This window comes from Symphodus melops (genome assembly GCF_947650265.1).
Source record: "Symphodus melops genome assembly, chromosome: 11".
Lineage (NCBI taxonomy): Eukaryota > Metazoa > Chordata > Actinopteri > Labriformes > Labridae > Symphodus > Symphodus melops.
In genome coordinates this window covers 843,416-861,360 of record NC_136701.1, presented here as the reverse complement: position 1 = coordinate 861,360, position 17,945 = coordinate 843,416, and the positions used below count along the sequence as shown (strand labels likewise).

At 44.2% G+C, this 17,945-nt stretch overlaps 2 protein-coding genes across 2 annotated transcripts; both read left to right on the top strand.

The window, feature by feature from the left end:
* The first annotated feature begins 1,992 nt into the window (after positions 1–1,992).
* LOC306831720 (hepatitis A virus cellular receptor 2 homolog) lies at positions 1,993–17,132 on the top strand. Its single transcript, XM_079355933.1, has 8 exons — positions 1,993–2,222; positions 10,398–10,493; positions 11,902–12,240; positions 13,072–13,143; positions 13,313–13,371; positions 13,556–13,643; positions 14,944–14,971; positions 16,736–17,132. Exons 2-8 carry the CDS (start codon positions 10,460–10,462, stop codon positions 16,848–16,850), a joined length of 735 nt encoding a protein of 244 aa, XP_079212059.1. The 5' UTR covers positions 1,993–2,222; positions 10,398–10,459; the 3' UTR covers positions 16,851–17,132.
* Positions 2,547–7,898, top strand: LOC306831721 (uncharacterized protein). The gene is made up of 6 exons (XM_079355934.1): positions 2,547–2,581; positions 4,397–4,737; positions 5,304–5,375; positions 5,665–5,723; positions 5,983–6,102; positions 7,743–7,898. Exons 2-6 carry the CDS (start codon positions 4,635–4,637, stop codon positions 7,761–7,763), a joined length of 375 nt encoding a protein of 124 aa, XP_079212060.1. The 5' UTR covers positions 2,547–2,581; positions 4,397–4,634; the 3' UTR covers positions 7,764–7,898.
* Positions 17,133–17,945: the final 813 nt, after the last annotated feature.

The following is a 17,945-nucleotide window of genomic DNA, read 5'->3' as shown; positions in this document are numbered from 1 at the left end:
TGTTTCTCTTCATTGATGTTAATAAAGTTTGTTCAGCTTGGCTCTCATCTTCTTCCTCGCTCCGGTTCTCCACAGATTTCAGCGCTGAAGACGGCCGAGCGGTGATGGACTCCGCCTGGCAACGTGGACACCCGGGTTCGATCCCCGCTTCAGACGAGGTGAGTCACACAAGAGTGTGAGTGTGAAGGATGTGTGTGATTTCATTTCCGACTTCATTGCGATTTCCGAATTTCCGTCGTTGCGATTTCTCGTCAATTTCAACTTGCGTCACTTTGGAGCGTCCATTTCAACGAGGGAATTTCCATCACCGACCATCAAGGAGGTAAAGACACACCTGAGCCCTGGGGGGTCCAGCTAGCTAGCTTGGTAAGCTAGCTAGCTGGACGGGCATATTTATTGTTTGTTTTGGTGACTTCAGATTGTGGTCAGTGTTTCAGTGTGACGAGCAGCAGAGAGAGAGGAGCTCACCTTCACCTGCCTTCATCACATCCAGTCAGCTGTTCACCTGCCTTCATCACATCCAGTCAGCTGTTCACCTGCCTTCATCACATCCAGTCAGCTGCTCACCTGCCTTCATCACATCCAGTCAGCTGCTCACCTGCCTTCATCACATCCAGTCAGCTGTTCACCTGCCTTCATCACATCCAGTCAGCTGCTCACCATGTGGTGAACACTGTAGCTTCAGTGTTTAGCTAGCTCTGCATGTGGTGAACACTGTAGCTTCAGTGTTTAGCTAGCTCTGCATGTGGTGGACACTGTAGCTTCAGTGTTTAGCCAGCTCTGCATGTGGTGGACACTGTAGCTTCAGTGTTTAGCCAGCTCTGCATGTGGTGGACACTGTAGCTTCAGTGTTTAGCCAGCTCAGCATGTGGTGGACGCTGTAGCTTCAGTGTTTAGCCAGCTCTGCATGTGGTGGACACTGTAGCTTCAGTGTTTAGCCAGCTCAGCATGTGGTGGACGCTGTAGCTTCAGTGTTTAGCCAGCTCTGCATGTGGTGGACGCTGTAGATTCAGTGTTTAGCCAGCTCTGCATGTCGTGGACACTGTAGCTTCAGTGTTTAGCCAGCTCTGCATGTGGTGGACACTGTAGCTTCAGTGTTTAGCCAGCTCAGCATGTGGTGGACGCTGTAGCTTCAGTGTTTAGCCAGCTCTGCATGTGGTGGACGCTGTAGCTTCAGTGTTTAGCCAGCTCTGCATGTGGTGGACACTGTTGCTTCAGTGTTTAGCCAGCTCTGCATGTCGTGGACACTGTAGCTTCAGTGTTTAGCCAGCTCTGCATGTGGTGGACACTGTAGCTTCAGTGTTTAGCCAGCTCAGCTTTCTGCTGCTGGAGCTTATTAGAAACATGCAGAGGCTTTTTAGCTCGGGTACAATCAGTTCTATGTGTGTGTGTGTGTGTGTGTGTGTGTGTGTGTGTGTGTGTGTGTGTGTGTGTGTATGTTACTTTTTACAGTGTAGAGCTCTGCTGTCAGAGTCCGAGGTTCAGAAACAGGAAGCAGCAGATACAAACAGGAAATCACGAGCTGTCCGTCTGCTGTCTGCTCGCCATGTTCCCACAGTAAGTGACATCACTTCACAACGCTACAACATCCGACTGAAATATACAGTTTGAATCTTTTCTTTTTATCTGTTTGTTTGCATTATGTTGATTGGATTTACATATTTTATGAACAAGTGAATGTGTGTCACACACACACACACACGCACACACGCACACACACACACACACACACACACACACACACACAGGGCTATCAGGCTGTATTGACCTGTTCTGGACTTCAAAGGAGTCATTGTGAAGTTTCCACGATTTTCCGTCCGGCATCAGTCGTGAAGTGAACGCTGAGTCTCGACGGCCAATCATCTGCCCCCGACTGTCATGTGGGATATCTGGGTCAGTCTCTGCAGATGGCTGTTCATCATGAGTTTGGTTTGGCCCTCATTTTATGTCTCTAATAGGAAGTTGTTTCTCGCCCCTGCCACATTGGATCAACACTGAGTCTTTTACCTGCTTTTTTAAAAGTGCATTATAAAAGTTGACAAAACACAAAACATCAGTGAACACCTGTGCTCTGTTCATTCAGGTTCACTGTTCATCCACTAGAGGGCAGTGTCAGATAAGGAGTAAAAGAGAAATGAGGAGGAGTTCATAGAAAAGCTTTTAACTGTGCAGACGATCTGGATTCATAAATAAAGAAGGATGTGAGAGTTAGATAGAAGAAGGTAAAGGTGCTGATGAGTATTACCACCAGAACCAGACTCATGTAGAACAGACAGAAACCTGGACCAGAACCAGACTCATGTAGAACAGACAGAAACCTGGAACAGAACCAGACTTGTGTAGAACAGGCAGACACCTGGAACAGAACCAGACTCATGTCAAACAGGCAGACACCTGGATCAGAACCAGACTCATGATGAAGGAATAATGATCACAGTATTTGTGGTTTCCGCTCTTTGGTTTTTTTTACGTTTAAAGCGACAGCGTTTCACTTTTTACGACAGATCGGCTGTGGTGTGTGAATGTGGCGAGCTGACTCAGTTCATCATGAAGACTGTTCTGCTCCTCGTCCTCCTCTCAGGTAGATTTATTCATTTACTTTACGGTCACTTAGATAAATAAGTAAACATAACTACAGGTTAAACCTGTGCAGTTAGCATTAGCATTAGACTTAAACTATATAGCATAAATGTACATAACCTGTGAAGGAGAGAAAAACATGTGCTGATTAAAGAGACTTGTAAACAGTTAAAGAGCCTTAGAAACAAAGTGCTGACCTTCTAGAAACTAGTTACATGTGCATGTACAGAGGTGTTTTTTGCACTGCAGGTTTGCACTGGGGTTGGGGGGGGATTGCAATTTCATCTGTGCTGTATGTATAACATGGAGCATATTTGACAATAAACAACCTTGAACCTTGAACCTTGAACCTTGTTTGAGGTAGTGCCAGAGGTGTGAGTACAGTCATTAAACAGTCAATGCAGGGATGCAGACTGGGCCATTAAAGTGCTCAGCAACATAAAGGAGCAGTGATTAGCATTAAGTGTCCAAAACAATAAGGTGAAACCAGGAGTGATTAGGGTGATTGCCATTAAAGTACCCAACTATTGAGGAGCAGATTAGCATTAAGTCTCCTCCTCAGTAGTTGGGTACTTTAACTTAGTCACAGCTGAAGTTAACTATCAATAATGTTTATTTTCTATCACTCTGACGTTTCATTGAAAATCGACAGAAGAGTAAAAACATTTAAATTCAGGTCATGATTTTGCTTTTTAAAGTGTTTTGTGTTCATTTTTTTCTATAGATAGACGCTGTTTTTATTTAAACATTACTGTCCCTGATAGTGTGTGTGTGAAGCTGTGACATGATACAGAACTTTTTCTCAGAGTGAAACTTCTTCAGACATCGTGGGTTTCTCTCATTTCTATTTCTATTCACATCTGTACTTCTCTCTTTCTCTTTTACCCCAAAAAAACAAAACAAGATAATCTGTGTGAAAGCAACAAACTGCCTCCTACATATGATCATCTGTAAGGCACGTTTGTACATGTGTGATATTTCTATAAGGCAATGCTAATCAATAATCTAAAATTCACAACAAGGTCCAAGAAAAGAACATCCATATTTTAAACTTGTTATTGTGGCACACAGTATTTTACTTAGAATTCACATAAATGTCCAAGTGAACAGATCATGTTACACTTGTTTTTATGGGTCAAATTTATGAATGTATGTCTGTATTTTTTATTTTTGACACAGTCTGTAAACCGTTAGCTGAGCTACTGAAAACCTGAAGCGACCTGTTGAAGACTCTGAGTCCAGTGGATCTGATCTGTGTTCTTTATGTCGACAAAATATCTCTGAATTCGCCGTTATCTGTAATGGACACATTTTAATGTTCATATTCCTTAAAAGAAATGTATCCACTGATTTAAGGATTTCTCATTCCCAATACTAGTTTATGGGAAAAAGTGTTTTTGGGACTAATGGCAACAAATGACGCTGCAATACCAAGTTCAACCAACAGGTGAAATTGGCTTCAACAGCTTGTTAGCACGCCGTTAGCCACATACTAAACTACGGGTCACATGATGTACTTCTGGTCCCAGCTACGTCAGATAAGCTAGCATCAAGCGAGCGCCACCGTCGGTCTGTAAATAGAATTAAACAGACCCACAAATGAGTCTAGAAGTACCCCCTTACCCCCCCCCCCCCCCCCCCCCCCCCCCCCCCACAAGGCAGTTTAGAACCAGACCATGCACAACCATGGAGACACTTGTGGAGGTTAACATGAGAAAAACAATCCTGTCATAACAGATTAGTTTGTGTTTTTTCAGTCTGTCATCTTTCTGCTTTCACAGCGCTGATATTTACAGGCTTTATTGTGTCTCCTCAGTCAGTGAATGCAGCAGCGACCTTGTTGGTCGAGGAGGTGAGAACGTCACGCTGACCTGTAGGTACGACATAAAGGCAAATGGAGCGCGCCCAGTCTGCTGGGGACTAGGACAACTTCCACCATCAGGCTGCAACAACCAGCTGATCTCTACAGACGGACACAAAGTGATCCCAGAAGTTTCAAGCAGATATCGATTGTCGGGTCGACTGGACGAAGGAGACGTTTCTCTCTGACCATCATGAACCTCACACAGTCAGACGCTGGAGACTACGGCTGCAGAGTCGACATAAGTGGGTTGTTTAATGACAAAAAACACCACTTTAAACTGACCATAAACACAGGTGAGAAACATTAGCTGTTCGGCTTATATGTAACTCTGACCCCCTAGTGTTTAAAATGGGTACTGCAGTCCACATTTACATATTTTTTTACTAATGAATGAATCTATTTGGATAGTTTTCTACTGCATCAGAGCAAGACAAATATTATCTTCATTTAAAACTAGAGTGGATGCTCACACAGGTCAGCATGTGGTGGACACTGTAGCTTCAGTGTTTAGCCAGCTCTGCATGTGGTGGACACTGTAGCTTCAGTGTTTAGCCAGCTCTGCATGTGGTGGACACTGTAGCTTCAGTGTTTAGCCAGCTCTGCATGTGGTGGACACTGTAGCTTCAGTGTTTAGCCAGCTCTGCATGTGGTGGACACTGTAGCTTCAGTGTTTAGCCAGCTCTGCATGGGTCTGTAAAGCTTTCTGCGTTCTAACCTCTCTCCATGTTTCAAAAGCATCTCCAACATTGATCCTAGTTTGAGCAGCTTTCTGCTGCTGGAGCTTATTAGAAACATGCAGAGGCTTTTTAGCTCGGGTACAATCACTTCTATCTGAAGCAGTTCTCTCGCCCGCTTTCAGACCAAGAATGGACAACAGAAACAACTCGAAACACGGAGACGACGCCAGGACCAACACACAGCTACACGACAGGTACAGCTGTAACATACACACACACACACACACACACACACACACACACACACACACACACACAAACACACACACACACACACACACACACACACACACACACACACACACACACACACACACACACACACACACACAAACACACACACACACACACACACACACTGTTTTACGTCAGTCCACCTTAATTCTCACAGATTGTCAGGTCGCATGTTTTTCCTTCGTGATGACATCATCCCGCTGACACACCTGCACTCAGAGCATCTGCTTTCACTTCCTGATTCTGCAGGTCAGCTGACCTCTTCAGCGAGCGCAGTGACTTCCTCCACAGCCGGCATGAAGGACGAGGTGAGAGGATCTCTCCTCCTGAGCTTTGTGAGGAGAGATGGGACTGTTATAAAGACTTTATACCATCATTCATTGTTATCAGTTTCATTTTAATCTTCTGGTTAAATTAACAAAACCCGTCCTTGTTATCAACTGATAACAGTATAAAAGTAAAAGTAAGTCTTGATCAAACTTTCTGTTTATGTGTGCGTATTTGTTAATGTGTGTGTGTGTGTGTGTGTGTGTGTGTGTGCGTGTGTTAATTATGTGTGTTTCACAGCAGCAGGAGAGCAGCAGTCTAATTGTTCTGGTGTTGGTTTTGTCCGGGCTGATCACTATGGCAACAGTAGGCGGAGTCATACTTACCAGTTGGTTAGACATCGGCAGTGTCCGCAGACCTGTAAGTGTTTCTGTCCTCACAACGGCCTCCTTCCGGAGGGTTATGCCCAGAACACCTCCCAAGGGAGGCTTCCAGGGGGCATCCGGACCAGATACCCGAACCACCTCGGTCATGACCCAATGCTCCCGACCACAGGTGAGGGAAGGAATGAAGATCGACCGGTAAATCGAGAGCCTCCTCTTTCAGCTTTACTCCTTCTTCACCACGACGGACCGATACAGCGTCCACAGTGTCTGTCGGTCTCACGCTCCATCCTCCCCTCACCCGTGAACAAGACCCCGAGACTCCCCACCGACCCGGAAAGGACAAGCCACCTTTCTTTTTTTTTCTTTTTTTTGACACTGTATTTACACAGGATTTTTTAGATAGCAACATACTGATACATACAAAAGAAGTACAACATTATGGACAATAAAACAAAAACTAATGTAACTAATGCACTGCAAACAACAGCACAAAAAAAAACAAAGACACGTGTGCATTCTATGCATACACATTGAAAAACCACCTGAAGGGCTGCAGACTCATAGTTCCAGGCCAGACAAAGTCCACACATAGTTAAAGAACGGTTCCCTGGTTTTATAACATCTATTAGCAGATCCATTGAGGGTGCATCTTATTTTTTCCAGCTTAATATTGTGCGTCATATCTTTGATCTATTGGTTGTGTGATGGAGGAGATGCATCCTTCCATTTGGATCGTATTCAACGTCTTGCTAATAAAGAGGAAAAAGCATTGACCTTCTGAAAACAAGGAGGAGAATGCAAATCTGTTGGAGTTGAAAACACACCAAAGATACCCACAGTAGAAGAGGGCACGACCATGCAGCCAGAAGACTTGGAGAGAGTATCAAAAAATAAAGACCAGAACTGTGTAAGTTCTGAGCAGGACCAAAACATGTGGTAAACAGTCGGTGGAGCCCGTGTACACCTGTCACATATTGGGCTCAGGTTAGGAAACATTCTTGCCTTAGAGCAGGGGTGTCCAAAGTGCGGCCCGGGGGCCATTTGTGGCCCTTGAGTGGATTTTTTGTGGCCCTTGACTTTAAATCGAAGAATCAGAAGATTTTGGCCCCAGGCCTCATCAGATGGCATATTTCGTTCTTTTTTTTCTTTTTCATGTTAGCGAGGGAGACCTATAAAAGCCTGACTATTCTTTACAAAATATTAGAACACAACAGTTTCCCACTGCAGTTAGTTATTGTGTATTTACATTATTTTTTTGAAGAGGTCAAAATACAAAAAGTTCCTTCCAATATTTAAAAAAAACAAACAAAAAAACCCTGTGGCCCGTGAGCGATTCTAACGCCACAATTTTGGCCCGCAAGAAAAAAAGTTTGGACACCACTGTCTTAGAGAGATGGAGCCGATGTAGTACCTTAAATTGTATTAGGGCGTGCCGTGTACATGTAGAGGACGAATGAACTCCTGCGAGATGGACTTGAATCATCTTGAGGACTCTAAACTGCTTTGATTGAGATTTAATGTGACTCTCTTGTTTCCCTCTCGTTCAGCTCCCCGTCTTAAAGAACGGACATGTTTTTATTTAAAGTTGGACCTTTACGACTCTTTCTGAACTCTGTCAGTCATGGTGATCGTTCCTCCAGCTTCATGTCTATTTCTGTCTTTTTGTCTCTGCAGCGAGACGGTGGAGGCGACTGAACACAAGTTTCATAATGTGACTCTCCAGCGCCGCCCTCTCGTCCAAATATGGTCATTTCTGGTTCTTACGATAAAAGCGGTTTTATCCGTGTAACTTTTGTTTGTTTTATTTAATAAAAATAGTACAAATAGTGAGTACTGTGTCTCTATTCATAAACTAGGAACGAGCTTCACGCCTTTACTCAGGCACCACAATCTGTGTTTTTTACTAATTAAGAGAAAAAAGCTCTCGTTCATTAAAGTATAAGAAACATTGTTAAATTCAAAGTAAGTTCATCGTTTCTTTTTGGTATCAGCCCAAACTGAGCTCAATGTCCAATGTTTCCAATAAAAGAATGAACTTTACAGGTTTTCTATGGAAGCCCTGCGGGGCCAAACGTCCAATTATTTATTTGAGTCTCTTTATTGTGTCATGATGAGAAGTCTCAGTTTGTTTTTATCAAAGTATTTTTTCAGTTTGAAGTTGTTTTGATCAGCAGAACAAAGACGAAAATGAAATAAAAAACAACGCTATCTCGAGATCTCACGAAAACCTGTGTCAACGAGTAAAAGGGTTTAAACGAAGACATCTCCAGAAAACATCTGAAGATTTATTTAGCTGTGGTCAAACAACAGACAGACAAACAGACATTAGGATGCAGATTCAAGTGGTTGTCATTAACGTGTCCAAACACTAAAGGTGCTAAAATAAAGTGATGGCAGAGGAGCATCAAGTGTCGAAACAATGAGATGACATAAGGTGACGTTGTGACGTCTGCAGCTCTGACACTAATGATCATCACCCATAGCACAGGTAGGAGACCGGTCTGTAGGGACCTGGGTTGGGGACCGGAGGGTCACCGGTTCAAATCAGGAAGTTGGTCAAGCTGGAGAGGTGAGAGTTCCCTTCCTGAGTACTGCAGAGGTGCCCTTAAGCAAGGCGCTGAACCAGCCCACCAGCTGAGGAGCGCCCCGCGTGCAGCCCCCGCCACAGGATCCTGTTTGAGTGTGTTTCTGTGTTACTTTTTACAGTGTAGAGCTCTGCTGTCAGAGTCCGAGGTTCAGAAACAGGAAGCAGCAGATACAAACAGGAAATGAAGAGCTGTCGGCCTGTGAAACCGTCTGCTCGCCATGTTCAAACCTCAAATGTAATCACTTCACAACACATGCAGAAATATACAATTTGAATCATTTAATTTTGTCTGTTTGTTTGCAGACTTCTGGGCTCTTCTGTTCTAATTGTTCCTGTACAAACTAACAAACAGCATCTGAAATCACCATGGCAACAATAGTTATAGTCTGGAATAGTGATGACGTATGTTTGTAGGCCAACACAGAAGTAACTAAGCCGGTGAAGCTGATGAAAATTCTGCTATTGAATTTTTGGATTTTGGTTGATTCTGAAAATAATCTGTGTCAAACACACGTTTCTGATGTTTTGTTCAGTTGTTACAGATGAACATCATTTATATGAAGTTTGAAGAGTTAATGCAGACGAGAGAAGTAAAAAGCTAACGCTATGCTACAAGCTAGCTACACCGCGGTCGGTTGATTTTGACGTCACGACCGTTACGCTTCATCGATCTAATCAGCGGTTTAGACAAGCTAGCTAAACGTTAGCTTAATAAGTTGTTTATGAACCTAATATTTACAAGAGTATTCATTGTTCAATCAGGTTCACTGTTCATCCACTAGATGGCAGTGTCAGACTCATGTAGGACAGACAGAAACCTGGACCAGAACCAGACTCATGTAGAACAGACAGAAACCTGGAACAGAACCAGACTCATGTAGAACAGACAGAAACCTGGACCAGAACCAGACTCATGTAGAACAGACAGAAACCTGGAACGGAACCAGATTCATGTAGAACAGACAGAAACCTGGACCAGAACCAGACTCATGTAGAACAGACAGAAACCTGGAACGGAACCAGATTCATGTAGAACAGACAGAAACCTGGACCAGAACCAGACTCATGTAGAACAGGCATAAACCTGGATCAGAACCAGACTCATGTAGAACAGGCATAAACCTGGATCAGAACCAGACTCATGTAGAACAGTCAGAAACCTGGAACAGAACCAGACTCATGTAGAACAGACAGAAACCTGGAACAGAACCAGACTCATGTAGAACAGGCAGAAACCTAGAACAGAACCAGACTCATGTAGAACAGACAGAAACCTGGAACAGAACCAGACTTGTGTAGAACAGGCAGACACCTGGAACAGAACCAGACTCATATAGAACAGACAAAAACCTAGAACAGAACCAGACTCATGTAGAACAGACAAAAACCTAGAACAGAACCAGACTCATGTAGAACAAACAGAAACCTGGAACAGAACCAGACTCATGTAGAACAAACAGAAACCTGGAACAGAACCAGACTCATGTAGAACAGGCATAAACCTGGATCAGAACCAGACTCATGTAGAACAGACAGAAAACCTGAACAGAACCAGACTCATGTAGAACAAACAGAAACCTGGAGCAGAACCAGACTCATGTAGAACAGACAGAAACCGTGAACAGAACCAGACTCATGTAGAACAGACAGAAAACCTGAACAGAACCAGACTCATGTAGAACAGACAAAAACCTGGAGCTGTCGCTTTTGCGTTTAAAGCGACAGCGTTTAACTTTTTATAGCGTGCAGATCAACTGTGGCGTGTGAATGTGGCGAGCTGACAGTCACTGTGACTCAGTTCATCATGAAGACTGTTCTGCTCCTCGTCCTCCTCTCAGGTAGGTTTATTCATTTAATTTACGGTCACTTAGTCACAACTAAAGTTAACTATCAATAATGTTTATTTTCTATCACTCTGACGTTTCATTGAAAATCGACAGAAGAGTAAAAACATTAAAATTCAGATCATCATTTTGCTTTTTAAAGTGTTTTGTGTTCATTTTTTTCTATAGATTTTTTCTATAGACACTGTTTTTATTGAAACATTACTGTCCCTGATAGTGTGTGTGTGTGTGTGTGTGTGTGTGTGTGTGTGTGTGTGTGTGTGTGTGTGTGTGTGTGTGTGAAGCTGTGACTCTCAGAGTGAAACTTCTTCAGACATCGTGGGTTTCTCTCATTTCTATTTCTATTCACATCTGTACTTCTCTCTTTCTCTTTTACCCCAAAAAACAAAACAAGATAATCTGTGTGAAAGCAACAAACTGCCCCCTACATATGATCATCTGTAAGGCACGTTTGTACATGTGTGATATTTCTATAAGGCAATGCTAATCAATAATCTCAAATTCACAACAAGGTCCAAGAAAAGAACATCCATATTTTAAACTTGTTATTGTGCCACACAGTATTTTACTTAGAATTCACATAAATGTCCAAGTGAACAGATCATGTTACACTTGTTTTTATGGGTCAAATTTATGAATGGTGGGTCGATGTTTTTTTGATTTTTGTAAACCGTTAGCTGAGCTACTGAAAACCTGAAGCGACCTGTTGGAGACTCCTGGCATGCAGCATGCTAACCTGACATGTAGTATAGACAGGATACAGCTCCATTGATTCGTTTAAAAGCTGCTCAGTGGCACATGAAGCAAACAAAAAAAAATAAATGCTGGACTTCTGAATGTGTAAATGTTTTCATGGTTACTGGGCCCAAAGAGCACGCTGTGAGTCTGCGTCCAGTGGATCTGATCTGCGTTCTTTATGTTGACAAAATATCTCTGAATTCGCCATTATCTGTAATTGACACATTTTAATGTTCATATTCCTTTAAAGAAATGTATCCACTGATTTAAGGATTTCTCATTCCCGATACTAGCTTATGGGAAAAAGTATTTTTGGGACCAATGGCATCAAATTACGCTGCAATACCAAGTTCAACCAACAGGTGAAATTGGCTTCAACAGCTTGGTTAGCACGCCGTTAGCCACATACTAAACTACGTTTCTCGTGATGTACTTCTGGTCCCAGCGACGTCGGATAAGCTAGCATCAAGCGAGCGCCACCGTCGGTCTGTAAATAGAATTAAACAGACTGGAGGACCCACAAATGAGTCTAGAAGTACCCCCTTACCCCCCCCCACCATGAGAAAAACAATCCTGTCATAACAGATTAGTTTGTGTTTTTTCAGTCTGTCATCTTTCTGCTTTCACAGCGCTGATATTTACAGGCTTTATTGTGTCTCCTCAGTCAGTGAATGCAGCAGCGACCTTGTTGGTCGAGAAGGTGAGAACGTCACTCTGACCTGTAGGTACGACATAAAGGCAAATGGAGCGCGCCCAGTGTGCTGGGGACGAGGACAAATTCCATTATCAGGTTGCAACAAACAGCTGATCTCTACAGACGGACACAAAGTGATCCCAGAAGTTTCAAGCAGGTATCGATTGTCGGGACGACTGGACGAAGGAGACGTTTCTCTGACCATCATGAACCTCACACAGTCAGACGCTGGAGACTACGGCTGCAGAGTCGACATAAGTGGGTTGTTTAATGACAAAAAACACCACTTTAAACTGACCATAAACACAGGTGAGAAACATTAGCTGTTCGGCTTATATGTAACTCTGACCCCCTAGTGTTTAAAATGGGTACTGCAGTCCAAATTTACATATTTTTTTACTAATGAATGAATCCATTTTGCTACTTCATCAGAGCAAGACAAATCTTACCTTAATTAATAACATTAGAGAGCTGTCCCCGCCCCCCTCCTCACTGTAGCTTCAGTGTTTAGCCAGCTCTGCATGTGGTGGACACTGTAGCTTCAGTGTTTAGCCAGCTCTGCATGTGGTGGACACTGTAGCTTCAGTGTTTAGCCAGCTCTGCATGTGGTGGACACTGTAGCTTCAGTGTTTAGCCAGCTCTGCATGTGGTGGACACTGTAGCTTCAGTGTTTAGCCAGCTTTGCATGTGGTGGACACTGTAGCTTCAGTGTTTAGCCAGCTCTGCATGTGGTGGACACTGTAGCTTCAGTATTTAGCCAGCTCTGCATGTGGTGGACACTGTAGCTTCAGTGTTTAGCCAGCTTTGCATGTGGTGGACACTGTAGCTTCAGTGTTTAGCCAGCTCTGCATGTGGTGGACACTGTAGCTTCAGTATTTAGCCAGCTCTGCATGTGGTGGACACTGTAGCTTCAGTGTTTAGCCAGCTCTGCATGTGGTGGACACTGTAGCTTCAGTGTTTAGCCAGCTCTGCATGGGTCTGTAAAGCTTTCTGCGTTCTAACCTCTCTCCATGTTTCATCTCCAACATTGATCCTAGTTTGAGCAGCTTTCTGCTGTTGGAGCTTATTAGAAACATGCAGAGGCTTTTTAGCTCGGGTACAATCACTTCTATCTGAAGCAGTTCTCTCGCCCGCTTTCAGACAAAGAATGGACAACAGAAACAACTCGAAACACGGAGACGACGACAGGACCAACACACAGCTACACGACAGGTACAGCTGTAACACACACACACACACACACACACACAAACACACTGTTTTACGTCAGTCCACCTTAATTCTCACAGATTGTCAGGTCGCATGTTTTTCCTTCGTGATGACATCATCCCGCTGACACAGCTGCACTCACAACATCTGCTTTCACTTCCTGATTCTGCAGGTCAGCTGACCTCTTCAGCGAGCGCAGTGACTTCCTCCACGGCCGGCATGAAGGGCGAGGTGAGAGGAGGCTTTAGACAATCATCTGGTTAAATTAACAAAACCTGTCCTTGTTATCAACTGATTTATAAAAGTACGTCTATGAAGAATCAAACTTTCTGTTTATTTGTGCTAATGTGTGTGTGTGTGTGTGTGTGTGTGTGTGTGTGTGTGTGTGTGTTAATTTATGTGTGTTTTACAACAGCCGGAGAGCAGCAGTCTGATGCTCGTTCTGGTGTTAGTTTTGTTGGCGCTGGTAACTATGGCAACAGCAGGCGGAGTCATACTCATCAGTAAGTCAGACATGTCCGCACGCCTGTGAGCTTTTCTGTCCTCACAACTGTCCTTAAAGGTCCCATATTCTGCTCTTTTTAAGGGTTCATATATTTATTTTATGTGTTATTTAAAGCACATTAACGATCACTCATGTTTGAATAAAGTGTTTTCATGTGCGGTCGCTCCACGCAGCTTCTCTCATCTGTCCGTGTTTCTCACACTCCTTCACACTCAGGGTCCCCACATGTGCCAAGTCTGATCTGATTGGTCGGCCGATCTGCTCTCTCGTAATTGGTCAGTCGTTCGGCTTTGTTCTCGGATATGTCCCGCCCCCTTTTTTTTTTTACCATATTGAGAACGCTGCAGTCAGTCAGAGGGGCTTTGATCTGTGACGTACGAAAAGACGTGTTTCGGCTAAACATACAAAGACACCTGAAAACACTGAAGAGCTTCTCAAACCAGAACAAGAAGAAGAAGAGCTTTAAGAGTGTCGACAGTCAAGATGATTCAAGTCTGTCTTCATGTCCCTCTGCAGCTCTGTGATCCCCTTCCTCTGCCCGTGTCCTCTGTCCTTCCTCTGCCCGTGTCCTCTGTCCTTCCTCTGCCCGTGTCCTCTGTCCATCCTCTGCCCGTGTCCTCCGTCCTTCCTCTGCCCGTGTCCTCTGTCCTTCCTCTGCCCGTGTCCTCTGTCTTTCCTCTGCCCGTGTCCTCTGTCCCTCCTCCCCTCCTGATCTGTGTCCTCTGTCCTTCCTCTGCCCGTGTCCTCTGTCCTTCCTCCCCTCCTGATCTGTGTCCTCTGTCCTTCCTCTGCCCGTGTCCTCTGTCCTTCCTCTGCCCGTGTCCTCTGTCCTTCCTCTGCCTGTGTCCTCTGTCCTTCCTCTGCCCTTCCTCTGCCTGTGTCCTCTGCCCGTGTCCTCCGTCCTTCCTCCCCTCCTGATCTGTGTCCACTAACCGCTCTGTATTGATCCAAACTGATCATCTTTTCTGTCCCTGTAAAAAAACATTTGTCTGATCATTATCCTCTATCTGTCCTCGGGCCGTGACGCGTGTTCGACAGCGTTTTCCTCACATGTTGACGAACTGGTTTATTTCCCACGAAGAACATCCTGTAACCGTGACCCAGTTTCATATTCAGAAGTCTTTCAGCCTTTCTCTCCATGACTCTAAACTGCTTTGAGATTTAATGTGACTCTCATTCAGCTCCCTGTCTTAAAGAACGGACATGTTTTTATTTAAAGCTGGACCTTTAAACTCTGTGTGAGTCACGGTGAACTTCGCTCCGGGTTAACGTCTATTTCTGTCTTTCTGTGTCTGCAGCGAGACGATGGAGGCGACTGAACAAAACGTAAGTTTCATAATGTGACTCTGAGATTGAGAAACAGACGTGAACTTCTCCTTCTCGTCTTTCTCCGATGAGAGAAGTGTTTGAGGGAGATCATGACTCAGCACACACTCGATGAGTCGACAGATTCACCCCGGGGGGGTCTGAGACCACCAACAGTCCACAAGTCTTGTTTCTGACGTGTTTGACGCTGTTCAGCGCAGCGTCGGTGAATTCAGACTGAAACTGCTCAAACCTCAGCGAGAACAGAAACTCTGCTTTCAGAGGAAAACGCTTGATTCATTCAACCTTTCCACCACGCGACCTGCTGATGCTCCTCGAATCCTCCACAATATGTGACTCAAATCTGATGAAACTTCAGAGAGGCAGTTTATCCTTTAGAGCGAGATCAGAAAGTTTAATAACGATAGATGGGAGACTCACAAGACCTACAACTGGGAAGCTATTAAAACACGCCGGAATTAAGCTAACGAGCGTAGCATGTCCACACGTCCAGGTGACTGAGACGTCCCGTTTATTAAACTCCTGTTCACACGAACGCGTCCTGGTTTTAACCAACCAAAACAATCCTGACAACACTGATCTGTGAATATGTCAGTCAGTGTCAATGTTTCTTTAAACACCTTTAAATCCAAGCTAACAGACGACCTCCTCTACTTCTGTTTTTTATAGATTTAATGGCTTTGACCTCGTTTGATCATTTTAATGTCTGTCTGTATGTTGTGACTGTAACTTCTGCAGGACTTGAACATTAATTTAAATTTAACCTCAGTGGGAGTTTTCCTGTATACTTGAAGGTTAAATTAAAACACAAACGCTGCAGAGGCTGCTGCTGTTTTAACCAATAAAAAAACATTGTCACGGGTCAAAGGTCAACCAGCCAATGACGATGCCAAATGTTCAAAACCGGGACGTGTTATGGTTTTATAGGTATTTGTGGGGATTCGGGACACGAAGTTCGAAAACAGGGAGGACCCGGTCAAATTGTCCGTATCGTCAGGCTCCTAGTCTTTATGCTAAGCTAGGCTAACTGTCCTAGCCGAGTCAACAAATTCACTCTGATGTCTTTTTTATGAAAAGATGAATAACTCAAAGTAACATCGATGATTGAATATTTGTTCGAATGTCTCAGAGACTGATTGTTGGCTGCAGGTTTCTATTCACCAGGAGCCGAACGTTTCACAGCTGGAGAGCGATGAAGGGAAACCGCTGAGGTTTCCTGTCGTGGTGATGACGGTAAAGTGACATTCAGCGAGCGCTCAGGTGTTCGGACTGCAGCCGAGAGAACCGCACATCTCAAGGCGTAAATATGTCAAAGCGTTTATATAACCACACGATGTTTATCATGAAGTGGTAACCACAGTTTAGATACATCAGACCTCCTGCAGCTTAAAGACGAGGAGCTGCAGTCAAACAGAAATACAGACTTTACAGTGTTAATATATAATATTTATATTAGTGTTAATATAAACCGTTTTCACTTCACTTCAGTTCCCTGGAGATCCTTCAGGAATACAGAGTTATTTAAAGGAGCAGTTTGTAGCTCTGCCCCCTAGTGTTTAAAATGTGTACTGCAGTCTAAACTCTAATCATCACAGAGAGCTGGCTCCGCCCCCTCCTCTCACACAGGTCACCATGTGGTGGCCACTGTAGCTTCAGTGTTTAGCCAGCTCTGCATCGGTCTGTAAACCTTTCTGATCACAAGAGGAAGAGAGCAGCGCTCTGATTGGACCTTAAAGTTAAAGTGAGTTTGTTTCTGTGTTTCAGGCCTCAGCAGCAGGTCAACAATCCGACCTCGTCCACGCTGCAGCTCCACAGACGAGGATCAGCCGTGGAAAACATCTACCAGCTGGACGAGGGAGATTACGAGTACTGCCCCTGAGCCCTAAAGCTCCGCCCACTTAACACATGACCAGCTCTGGACAATAAACATGAGCTCCTGCAGTTCCTCTAACTGCCACCAGGAGGACATTGGGGGCCGCTTTGGTCACCGTTTGAAACAACCAATCAGAGAGCTTCCAGTTTGTTCTATCTATTTTAAGAACAGAAAATATTTTGTCTGTGGAGGTGACCATATTTGGAAAAGAGGGCGGGGCCGGAGAGAAGCTACCCTCTCCAGCCCCGCCCTCTTGTCCAAATATGGTATTTTCTGGTTCTTAGAATAAAGGTGGTGATATTCATGTAATTGTTGTTTGTTTTAATTTAATAAAAAAATACAAATATTGAGTATTGTGTCTTTATTCATAAACTAGAAAACAATCTTAACGCCTTTAGTTGGGCGCCACATCAGGATTTTTTTTACTAATTAAAGAAAAAACGTAACTATTTTTGAAAAATGTAATTAACAACAAATTATCAAGATGAATGAGTCCATGAAAATACGTCCAAACAAGTCGAGTGTTTGTGGCTGTAAGTAAAGAGAGAGAGAGCCTCCGCTCGCCCTGTGCTGCACTGACTCCGCCTTCAGCCTCCGCACCTGAGAGATGACATCAGACGAGTCGAACAGGTTGATCAGAAACCTCGGTCTGACTTCATCCTCCAATCAGAGAGCAGCTCATAAGTCTCTGAGTCCGACACACAAAGGTAAGATTATCGTCTGTTTCTCTTTGTTCTTCTTCTTTGTTGTGTTTTTATCTGATCAGATGTTTATGAAGCTCTGAGATCTTCTTGACTGTCGTCGTGATCTTTGTTAAACAGTCTCTCACACTCAGATTATTGTGTCTGATTATGAAACATGTTGAACTGTTCGACCTCTGGAGGAGGCCTCGGGGGAGACCCAGGACAGAGACTCTCGGCTGGCCTGGGAACGCCTCGGGGTCCCTCTGGAACAGCTGGAGGAAGTGTCTGGAGCGAGGGACGTCCGGGTGTCTCTGCTGAGACTGCTGTCCCCGCGACCCGGCTGGATAAGTGTTAGAACACAGATGGACAAACTAACTAATTCCAGATTATTACTCTGAACTGAATCTGTGCTTAAACC

Excerpts from the sequence above, each read along its gene's own strand:
- LOC306831720 (XM_079355933.1), top strand. The coding sequence starts at position 10,460 with ATGAAGACTGTTCTGCTCCTCGTCCTCCTCTCAG. Across the intron at positions 13,644-14,943 it reads AGGCGGAGTCATACTCATCA|CGAGACGATGGAGGCGACTG; the intron begins GTAAGTCAGACA and ends CTGTGTCTGCAG. Across the intron at positions 14,972-16,735 it reads TGGAGGCGACTGAACAAAAC|GCCTCAGCAGCAGGTCAACA; the intron begins GTAAGTTTCATA and ends TCTGTGTTTCAG.
- LOC306831721 (XM_079355934.1), top strand. The coding sequence starts at position 4,635 with ATGAACCTCACACAGTCAGACGCTGGAGACTACGGCTGCAGAGTCGAC. Across the intron at positions 5,376-5,664 it reads AACACACAGCTACACGACAG|GTCAGCTGACCTCTTCAGCG; the intron begins GTACAGCTGTAA and ends CTGATTCTGCAG. Across the intron at positions 6,103-7,742 it reads TCGGCAGTGTCCGCAGACCT|CGAGACGGTGGAGGCGACTG; the intron begins GTAAGTGTTTCT and ends TTGTCTCTGCAG.